Raw genomic sequence first — 12,199 nt, forward strand, 5'->3', positions numbered from 1 at the left:
AAAAGGCATATTAAAAAAAAAAATGGGCCATAGTACTCAAATTGTGGTCATTGGAAAGATGAATGATCTCTTCTGGTACAAAGCAACAACAACAACTACTATTTAAAGTGAGTCAAAACTATCCCATGTATCACCGACAGTGCTATTAATTCTGATAATTGTTGAGTGATAAAGACTTTTCAACACCGTCGGTTATCTGACACTGACAAATTTTCATTTTCCCTTCATTATGATTTATACAATTCTCCTAATTTTATTATATGGTGAAGTATTAGCATCTATCAAGCCACCCTTCTTAATCATGATTATGCTTGCTCATTATCAATAGTGTAGATTGTGAATTGCCTCTAAAGGAATGTAACTTCTAAAGAGGATGAAAATCATTACTCAGTCATCATGACAGAATAGTCCTGGTGAATCACCTATCAAATGATCGAAAATGACGTGCATTAGACAATTAAAATGTCTTAGCTACCGCGACATTCCACATTGGAAGGGCGATATAATGTAAGAATGGTAGAGGTTGTGAATTGTCTTTGAAGGAATGCAGCAATAAAGAATAATTAATCAGAATAACTTCATATGTAAAAAGAACTTCATTTCAGAAATTTCATGCCTGACAAACTAACTGTAAAAAGAATTTGAAAGTAAAAAAGATGATCAATACAATGGGAAAGTAAAACAGGACTCATACTAAGTATTACCTAATGACCTTGTAAACTAAATAAAAATTAGCTACATCTAAACATCTTAGGTCTACAAACTCTGTATTTGCTGATCTCTCAGCTTCTCTTTCCCCCCTTATCTTAATCTCGACTAATTTTAAGCTAAAAATTAGCTACACCTAAACATCTATCGCTGCTATTTTTTATAACACCGCCCCCTCTGCACAAAAAAACCAATGAACCAAGATATATGTAGCAATAATAATTGAGAAACAATAACAAATGACACTCAAATGCGACGCTGGCAGGAGAACGCAACCATTCCAGCAAGCAAATAACGCTGTGATCTCTACCTCCTTGATTAGATATATGCTGGGGGTAGACCGCTTTTTGGTATAAGCTCATGCTCCTGGGAAGTTCTTGCAGGATTTTCATCAGGGGTCTTGGTCCTCATCTCAAGGACTTTCTTGTGAGAATTGGAGTGCAAGGATGGGACGAAAGTTGGGCTTGCTGCAGGGCGATACTCAGGGTAGAGACGACCTGACTTGTACCGGACACCACATGCATTGCAAAGGGTTTTTGGCCCCTTTGGGCCTGCTCTCCATTGTGGTGTTTTTGTAATCTCGCAATGCATGCACTTCCTTAATGCCTGTGATGTGGTGTTGGCATTTGGATTATCATTTTGATTGTGACTTATTCTACCTGAGGGAGGTAGAATCTTGATCTTCTTCTTCTTCTTTAGGGGACGAGAGTCAGCAAAATTCTCTAACTTGGACAACGAAGCACTGGGGGCAAACAATAGCCGAGGTGTTTTGGAAATGGAGGGTGTCGGTGAAATGAGGTGAGCACGAGGGTTGAAAGTAGCAGGGCGAGGGCGTTTGCTGCGAGCACGTTTTTCATGACTGACAGGGAGTGTTTTCCCTCTAGAGCAAGTGCTGCTGCTCTCAAGGACTGAGATTGGACTGGAAGTTTGGAACTGATTACGGGAGGAGTCCTTAGTACAGGAAGAAGACTGACTTTTCTCGACAGTCAGGCCTGAACCAGCAAAGGAATCTTCAACAAAGTTCGACAGCCACTCGAGCTGAACAATGTCCTCATACTGCATCATAAGTAAAGGAACCATTAGTTTTACAATAAGAGATAACACTATAAAGATTGACTAGAACTGCAATTGCAAATTAAACCCATGAGGCCAGGATGCATCAGCAAAAAAACATATGACAAACTTAAACAAGTGAGTCAGCAGAAACGCAAAGCCAATGATTTCTTAAATAATATTGTAGATATCAAACAGTGAATTACAACTTTACCAAAATACAAAATAGAACTCTGAAAGTAGTAATCAAGCAAATAAGTTTCTGAAGTGCTACATCAATTAGTTATCTAATTAATTATGTTAAAATGATGAAACTAATGAGTTAACTTTAATTGAAAGATTGGTTGTGTAACCTTTTAGACAATTAGCTGGATTTCCTAAGGTGAATCCACATGGGAGCTGGTGGAGACCAGGCCCCCCACGACACAACCTCACAACCCAATAATTTTCTTAGTTAGCCCTATAAGAAAAATGTTAAAAATTTAAAACAAATATCTACTCTATCGATGAAATGATATACTATACATACGACTTTGTACCAAATGGCAATAGTTAGGAGCAAACCTTGTTCCAATACTTCCTACCAATGCCTTATATAAATCTATTTATGTTATTCTCATTTGAGAACAACCTTTATCAACTAATCCTTCCATATCTAAATGTTGTTTTGGACTTCTTGGTGAAAAAAACCACCATCAAACTAGTAAGAACAGTACAAATGGCATATCTTTCTTAAAAACAAAACATTTCTTTTCCTTGTCCATTGATCAATTAGCAATTTTGTGTTCCCTTCGATCTTTTGAAAGTAAGAAGGGAACCAAAAGATATCCCATACAATAGTGGTATATTGAGTACAATACAATATAAATTTATTGTGATTTTTGCACTCCATTTATATATACATAGTCAAATTCAAACATGAAAGCAGTAACCTTTACTTAATGCACTTACTTGTGGACTACTATTAACTAGTCATGATCACAACTAACTTAATAATTGTCGATATATATATTTTCTACTGTCACGAACACAACCTTTCTTTTTTCTTTATTCACTAATTCAATGATGAGTTTAAGTGATAAATGGGTTCATGTTACCATGTTACATTCCCACGTCTTTCAGTAATTTCGTGGCGGCAAAGTTGTGGCAAAGTTGACAATATAATTATTTAAAATTTTAATAAGAATAAAAAAAATACAAATTGCCAGCTGGCATCATAACCCTTTGATGTGAAATACTGTAGTAAACAAGAACAAAACACCACTAGATGACAGCTAAATTGAAAATAATGCTGTCGGTGGAATAGCACCCTCACATGATATGTACAATATTATATTTCAAAATATCCTCCTACCACGTGATTATACTAAATACTCTAACCATTGTCACTTTATTTATACTCCGAATTTTATATAAATTGTAATTAAAATCAAATAATTAATTTTTATATTTATAAAAATAATGTACGAGTAATTCATATAAAATTACATAAAGAATATATATTAAAAATATTTTTGTTCCTTATTTACATTTACCAGAGTAATTTAGATGATATGATGTTTGTAATTTAGATGATATGATGTTTGTAATTTTGTAGATAAAATAATTTAAGTTAAATTTTATAAATTACGTATTATTTTGTAAATAATAAGTTAAAGTACATATAATGCACAAATAATTTTCATATGTATTGTAATATCTCATAAAATTAAAAAACAGTTTTATAAAGTAAATTATTCCAAAATAATACAGAGTACAACTCCATGAATATTCCACGAAAACTCTCGACATGTACAATATTTTTTTAATAGTACGGACTACGGAGTATAACGAAATAATAATAATTAAATTAGGTTAATTTCTGAAAAATTAAAAAAAATAAAACATTTGTGAGAGAAAAAACACTCACAGGAACAGAGAGTTCAGCGGAGAGGTCAGACGCGGTGTTACTGTGGGAGGCGGAAAAACCCGGTGAATTGTCCGACCAAAAAACCGGTGGAAAATTATTGTACTGGTTAATTGCAACACCATTATCTCCCAAACCTTTCTCAACGTCGTCGTTTGGAAACTCAAGAAGGTCATCAATTTGGTCGAAGAAATTTCCACTGTCTATCTCCTCCATCATTGTAATTCCGCTCATTTCCTTTTTATTTTTTTTATTTTTTTTTTCTCCTTCGTTTTTTTTTTTCTTGCTATCTTCTGTAAAATTCAAAATAAATGTCAAAAATTGAATGACATTAATAATGTTAATAGCAGTTTTTTTTTAATTAAAGTTTACGAAAAAACATAAATAAAGCAAATTCTAATGCGTTTACTGAACCAATGAGATTGGCGTTAGTGACGTATAAGTAGCCAATGAGATTAATCATTTCGTCCAGCGTGGCACCACTAAGTGGCGCACGTTAGTATTTTGGATTTTTTATTTCTTTTTACTTTTAAACTAGATGAAGCCCGTGCGATGCACGGTTTGTTTGATTTTTTTTTTTTTTTTTGTATTTATTAGCTAAAATTTGTTTACTCATCTTATATATATATAAAATTAGATTGACAGAGAAAAACAAAGACAAAAAAAAATCCCCGTTAAGACATGTTTACTCGTCTAGACATGTTCACTCCTAAACCCGTCACATACTCTCACATGTGACTCCTTCGTTCTTAATTGCTTGCTAATTTATTCGATAATACATTCTTAAAAATAAAGTGAAACCATTATACAAAACTCAAATGCAGTGTTTTTTGCTTAATTAACAAAATTAATGAATTTTCAGTCTTAAAAACAACTACACAACAAATTAAAGACTGAGGGAGTATCTAATTCAAGTAAATTTAATCAATTGGTTATCGAAAAATAAAAACCGACAATTTAAAAGAAGAGTACATATAATGTGAGACAAAGGAGAGAAAATGCACGCTAAGAGCGAGCTGGTCCCCTGATTTTATCCCGAGCGTTAACATCTTTTACGGACTACATTTCCTTTTTCGCTGTCTCCTAATATTCCAACCCCTATTTTCAAAATTCTTTTTCAAAATTCAGAAATTCAACAGTTTTTTTTTCAAAAAAATTAATCACTACTCGTAGCATTTTATTATTCCAAAAATTAAAATGAAAAGAAAAATTAAGCGAACCTATATGAGTTTTTTTTGTCTTCCTAGCAAAATTGCAGCTGAAGTACGTCACTAATTGAATCAAATTCCTGCAAAAATAAGAGAATAATTAACATTTTAATATAAGCAATTAAAATTAAAAGTAATGTAAAATGGTCTTAGAAATTGGATAATACCCCAATTTTGAGAAATAAATTTGGAAATTTTCGACATTTATTTTGAGAAAATTGAAGATAGAAAACAATGAGTGTCAATTTAAACACACCGACAGTATACAAATGTAAATAACAAAATTCTAAACTGAAAACTCAAAAATATGAATTTGAAAAAAAATGAAATTAAAATAACTGACCTTATGAAGTTGTGGAGTTGAAGTAATGAGAGAGTAGTAGTAGTAGTGTATAGTTTAGAGAAGAGAGAGAAAAGAAAGAATGAGGATTGCAAAGAAAAAGTACGGAGTTGAAGTAAAATAGATGAAAGAAAATAAAAAGAAAGGGAAGTAAGGTAGTGCAGTGGGGAAAAGGGAAGGTAGGTGTGTTCCTTCCTTTCTACTCAAAATACGAGTGAGTTGATATAATTGCTAGCTGTATTTTTATTACGGACTGCTCGTAGTACCAATTTGCCTTCACCTCTCTTCTAAGTTGTCTTGATGTTGAAGTCTCTTTTATTATTTTTATTTTATTATTACTCCGTATTATTATACTTTCCCGTTACGTTTAATTTGCTGATGTTAAAGGATCATCTCAACAAAAAACTTAGGATTCGTTTGACATCGTTGTAGTTTTCTGTTTTTTGGTTTTTTTATATTTCAAAATCATATGGTCCATGTCATATAATGAATCAAAAAACAGACAAATTTATTAAAATCATGATAATTTTAAAAACTGACAATAAAAAGGTGAAAACACCTTTTTCTTCTTTCTTTCTTTTGGTTTTTGGTTTTTGTTTTGAGAAAACAGAAAACAAAAACAATGTCAAACAAACCTTTAATTGACGGTTGAAATTGAGGAATATGTGTTATACTCTACCAACTGCAGTTTGACTTTCACGCTTGCTATTAGGGCTGGCAAAAGCTGACCCAACCCGACAACCCGACCTGAACCCAACCTGAAATAAATGGGTTTTACATCAGATTTTCAACCCGTTTGTATAATTGGGTCAACCCGAACCCGACCTGAAGTTAAACAGGTCGGGTTCAGGTTGGAAATCCCAACCCGCAACCAACCCGCCTAAACCCGCTTAAGTAATTGGGTTGGTTTCAGGTCGGGTCAACCCGAACCCAACCCGCATAACTTAAACTTTAAGCCTAAATTTTAAATATGGGCCAAGCCCAAATTAATAAACTAGGTAAGTCTACTGAAATGAATGAGTAAAAGTAATAAACCTAAAACTCATTCTCACTCACCTCACGCCGCTTTTTGTTTCTCATTCTCACTCATTCTCTCTCTCATCTCTCTCCAGTCTCCACTCTCATTTTCACCGTTTTCAACATTTCTCCATCAAAGTTGCGGATCGAAGCTTGTAAATCTTCATCTCAACAATCTCAAGGTAATTTACTTGTAAATTTCGTTCTTTTTTACTTAATGTTTTGATCTGTTTAGGCCTTAGGGTTTATGTTGCTCTATTATTTCAGTATTTCTACAATTCATTGCTATTTGTTCGTTTTTTTTCTTCAATTCATGTTTATGAGTTTTTTTCGTCAATTTCTGTTGGAACTTTGGAATGTCGTGATTTTATGTTGGCATCTCGTAATTTATATAATGTTCTTTGAATGAAGGTGAATGTCGAAGCTGCCAAGTGCCAATACACCAATTCCACCAGAGAGTACCTCAAAGTTCATCAGCTATCAGACTTAATTTTTAGTTTGTTTTTCTAAATTAGTTGATGTTGAAACTTTTATGAAGTATTTTGGACATATTTATGAGTTTTTCCTAGCTTAAACTTTAATTGCTTTATGGCAGATCTTGCTTTTGCTTTGATTTTGAAGTGGCAATGGCAAATTGGCAATATGGTTGTTTTGAATTTGCAATTTATGTTGTTTAATGTTGATTAAGCTTAAATATTCTTTTTTTTTTAAAAGGTTTATGTAACAGGTTAAACAAATTACAAGTTTTTTAATTAAAAAAAAAAAAAAAAAAAAGGTCAAAACAGGTCGGGTTCAGGTCAACCCGTTTAAAATCAGGTCGGGTTCAGGTTGAATTTTCTGACCTGTTTAAGTAAACAGGTCGGGTTCAGGTTGGAGGGTCCCAACCCGTTTACGTAAACAGGTCAACCTGAACCCGACCCGACCTGTTTGCCAGCCCTACTTGCTATAGTGTAACTCGTATTTTAACGTATATATCAATCACTAAAATGACTATATAGAAATACTCATATAAACTTAAAATTTTATATGCGTGGCCAGTCATTATAGGAAACTCGATTAGTGTTAAGATACATGTAATAAGGGTTACTATATCAGAATAATTGAGCTAATCAGAATGTGTTATTAAAGTCATTTTATTTTTTTTTTAAATAAACGGTAACACAATATGATTATTCTTAAGAAAACGCATTACAAAAGTCAAATTGTTATACATGGTAAGTAAAATAAAATACAGAAAGTACTCCGTATTAAATACAGATAATGAATGTAGTATTGTAGTACTCCACTGTATTTTATTTTTAAATTTTAAAATAAAAATTATTGATAAATTAGTTCCAACCGGATCACATGAACATGGGAAAAGAAGGCAGATGCAGATCCAGTAGAGGGACCCACAGCCCATGCGACCCTCACCCCACCGCACTTCCCTTCTGATTTTGATTCAAACAAATAATTGTCACCGTCAACGGTTGTGAATATGGCGTTTTTAAATTTGTTGCAAGTTTTAAGTTTAAACTTTAAACCGTGTGTTATTGCTACCATACCGGAATTGAACGTCTGAACTTACGTTTTAGTCAATATTTGGGTCCAATTATCTATATTGGGTTGAGTAATTGTTAAGGTGTATTTAACTCATTTAGAAACTCGAAGAACCGACATTTATGTTTGTGATGATATGGGTGTTACCATTTCTATAGTTTTATATTGTACATTAAAGATGTTTAATGTTATCTCTCGATATACTCACTCCATTACTCGTATATTCGTAATAGATGTGACCACAAATTCACAAGCAATGCTTTGGGCCAATGCTTGTGTCAGGCCAGGTCCAATAGTGGCCCAAAAAGGCAAAAAATGTGCCCAAACCCGCTATTATCAGATCAAGCCTATTTTGGGTTGTCCAAAATTCAGTGGGTTTTTTAAGAATCGGGTTGGTTTCAAAATTCAATCAGGTTCAAAATCCGATCCAAAAAAATTGCACAAACGCGACAGTTTATTAGACCAGTCCAACTTTGATTAGATCTATAATAATTGTAGTACTAACTCCGTTTTTATTTACTTGACTTATAACCCTTTAACACATAATTTAAGGAAGAGATTAAAAGAACGATTTCCTTAAAACTACTTAAATATAAATTAATTCCCTATTTGTGTTGGTATAAAAAAAAATTTCCACCATATTGTCCATGTAGGATTGGGGGAAGCTTCGTTTTCTAGTTTAACAAAGAACCATTAACGGTAATAGTATTTCTATACATTAAAAACGCAAATACCATTAGTGGTTCTTTTAATTTGATCTAACATTTTTTTTGTCATTTAAGTGGCGGAAAATGGAGATAGTTGAAGCTACTATCTCTTCCAATAGCAGAGTAATGAGCTAGCTACTCGTATGAAATCTAACTTTATTTTGTCATTTAATTATAGTGATGAGGGAATATAATAACTAACTTTTTTTCTATTTTTTTTTTAAATTTTGTCATATACATCTCCAGGTTCTTGTGCACTAAGGGGGCGTTTTAAGTGAGAGAAAAGGAATCATTTTAATCTTACCTTTCCATTTGTTTGGTTTATTCATGAAAAGGAATCCCTTAAATCTATCTTTCTCTATTAAACTTTTAAAAAAAAAGCCGATTTACAATAAACTCGTTGTAAATCAGCCCATATTAAGCAAGTGTGGGTGTGTGAGTTTTGGCTGATTCACGTGTGAGTAACTCATCTTTTATTAACATTAGCTTATGGAAACAATTTCCTTTTCTCTCTCCTTTCTTTTTCTCTCATCCCCTGCCAAATCAAATTATACCCCACTTTCAAAAACTCTTTCTCCTAAATCTTTCCTCTCTCCTCTCCATTGATGTGTACTTTTTTCTTCCATTTTCTTTAGTGATTCAAGCAATCTATTTCTTCCATTTGCAATATCATCTTGATTTACAACTTCAGATTTATTATCTCAATTTTTGCGTTTTTCTAAAACCATATTTGAGTAGTTTTTTTTTCTTCTTCTTCAGTTTTAGATAAAAATGGTGAATGTAAAGCTTATAAAGAAAAAGACAATTGCATTTTTAATTTCTACTAATCCAAATGAAGAAATGAAGGAATTATGTTTTCGATAAGTGCAATTACTAGATATATCAAAGATCACTATTATGAAGATAATAAGTTCATTCTTTTGGGTCGTCATTGTTTGGTGCTAGATATGACAAATGATATTTGGGTTGGTTAAATAGTCCAAAGTCCAATAGAATGGATCCTATGAGTTCACACAATAGGGGTATTGGGTTAAACAGGTAAGAGGCCCATTAATGAGCCTCATGAGGATATGACAAGCCATGTAAGGAGCAATTGGTATTCTATGCACCATGGTGCACAGTAAACTACATGCTCCAGCCCACACGCGGCCCAATAAACACAGCCCAAACAAAAAACACGCCCAACCCAGAAAAAAAAACGGAGTTCCGTTTTTCAGTTTTTTTTTTAAAAAATAACCGCCACTTTATTTTTTTAATCATTTTAAATCATTCTCTCTCTTCTCATAAATTATAAAGCTTCATCTAATAAATTCATTTGCAATTCTCTCTCCTCATTTCATTTTTCTCACTCAACTCTAAATTTCTCTCTCTAAAAACTACTGCAATTCCATGGCGAACGAAGAAGATTCACCGAAAACACCTTCAAAAAGGTGAACATCTCTCCAATAACTTTGATTTTTACTCGATTTTGATCAATTTGTTAAGTTTTTATTGTTTAATTTTTTGAAATGTTAAATAATAGATATAATTTTGTTTTTTTTTTTCTTTTTGTAGAAAATCGCAACAAAGTTCGTCTGATGATGAAGACGATAATATGTAAGTAATATTTTGTTCTAATTACTGACAAAACGAGCAATTTAAACCCTAATTTTTGAAATTGAAAAATAATTTGGTACAAAATTTTGTTGAACAGGACATTAATTAAGATGTTCAAAACGAAAACACCAAAAACGAAGAAATTGGAAGATATAAAAGCAAGTCCAATTGTTGATCACAAAATTTTGCAAGAATTAAACAAAGTAATTTCAGAAAGTCCATCAAACAGGTATATTTTGAACTTTTAATTCATATGATTCCTGTTCAATGTGAATATATGTTATTTTTTTGAAGAAGAATTATAAATACTCAACTGAAAAACCCAGAATTTTGCATTTATGTTTGTATATATGCATGCATGTTTATCAATTTTAATTATGTATTGATATATTTTTGAACAACCCACAAAAATCTTTTGAACAACAATAAATAGCCACTGAACATATTTCATTTCACTTTGTAATGGAATTATAGATAATAATTAATTATTAAGTTTTCAGATGAATACCCTTAAAAAAATTTTGAACAATAAAAAACAAACACTGAACAACCCAGAATTTTGCATTTATGTTTGTATATATGCATGCAGGTTTATCAATTTTAATTATGTATTGATATATTTTTGAACAACCCAGAAAAATCTTTTGAACAACAATGAATAGCCACTGAACATATTTCATTTAACTTTGTAATGGAATTATAGATAATAATTAATTATTAAGTTTTCAGATGAAAACCCTTTAAAAAATTTTGAACAATAAAAAAAAAAAAGCACTGAACAAACCACAATATTATAACTATATTTGATTGTATATTGATGAATTATGATAATTTTGGATATTTTTTTGAACAACCCATGAAATACATTTGAATGACAAAAAATAATAACTGAACACCTACAAATTTAGTTTGATTTACTTAAAAATAATAACTGAACACCTACAAATTTAGTTTATAGCAAAATATTAATCAGAAATAATATGTAAATTTGGTTTATATTCATATAAAATTTAGTTTATATTCATATAATATGTTGATTTTGTTGTAATTTTACTTTATTAACAGTCCAAATGCTGGAGAACCCACTGAACAGCATCCTGAAGCATCTGAACAACATCCTAAAGCATCTGAACTACCATACCAACCCACTGAACACCAAGAACCAAAAAAATCTTCTGATTTACCTCCACAAATGACTGAAATCCCATCAGAAAATCAACCAGAAACTTCTGTACCCTCATCAACAATTTCTGAACTACAAAAAGGAACTTCTGAACTCCAACCTGAAATTTCTGAAAAACCTCAACCAAATTCTGAAAATCCTGTTCAACCTCAAACAGGTGATGTGGTCCCAAATGAAGAACAAGGAAATCATGTTCAACCTCAAACAAGTGCTGTGGTCCCAAATGAAGAACAAGGAAATCCTGTTCAACCTCAAACAAGTTCTATGGTCCCAACTGAAGAACCAGGAATTCCTGAAGAACCTACAGGACATATTGAACAACCTATAGGAAATCCTGAACCAGAAGAAAGCAATGGTGACAATAATGGTCTGCCCAATAGTGACCAACCTACAGGAAATTCTGAACCAGATGGAAGCAATGGTGACAATAATAGTCAGCCAAAGCCTAGGTAAATTATTAATATGTTTTTGATCATTTTATTATATTGTAATGTTCATTTAAATACATAAATGTAAATATTTTTTTAACTTATATAAATAATTTAAATAGGAGAAGGAAGCACGTAGCTACAAAAAAAAGGAAGAACACAACACCTACAACACCTACAACAACAAGAGTGTTGCGCAGCCAAAGTACCCCAGAAGGGCCAAAAAGTCCTGTTGAAGCAGAGGTTATTCCAGAATCAGAGTTTAATAGAGTTCAAAACATTAGAAAGGGGGTTCAAAAAACACAGAAGGGGGTTCAAATCAGAGAAAAAACTGGTGGAAAGGAAGGAGGACAACCTTCAGGAAAGGTTGTTAAAAAGGGAGTTCAGAAGAAGGGAAAAGAAGTTCAGAAAAAGGCTGAAGAAGTTCAAAAAAAGGACAAAGGAAAACAAGTTGAGAAGATTGAGAAAAAGAGAAAGAGAAAAGTTGATGAAGATGAGCTGATTGATGATAATG

The 12,199-nt window shown here is 32.3% G+C and overlaps 1 protein-coding gene across 1 annotated transcript; it reads right to left on the reverse strand.

Moving 5' to 3' along the window:
• Positions 1-563: 563 nt before the first annotated feature.
• Positions 564-5,422, reverse strand: LOC145617485 (GATA transcription factor 8-like). Its single transcript, XM_081672188.1, has 4 exons — positions 5,219-5,422; positions 4,888-4,955; positions 3,671-3,960; positions 564-1,764 (listed from the first exon to the last, which is right to left on the reverse strand). The coding sequence occupies exons 3-4, from the start codon at positions 3,899-3,901 to the stop codon at positions 1,027-1,029; spliced, it is 969 nt and encodes a 322-aa protein (XP_081528314.1). The 5' UTR covers positions 3,902-3,960; positions 4,888-4,955; positions 5,219-5,422; the 3' UTR covers positions 564-1,026.
• Between the last annotated feature and the right edge of the window lie 6,777 nt (positions 5,423-12,199).

This window comes from Chenopodium album, chromosome 26 (assembly GCF_948465745.1).
Source record: "Chenopodium album chromosome 26, dcCheAlbu1.1, whole genome shotgun sequence".
In the NCBI taxonomy this organism is placed as follows: Eukaryota; Viridiplantae; Streptophyta; class Magnoliopsida; order Caryophyllales; family Amaranthaceae; genus Chenopodium; species Chenopodium album.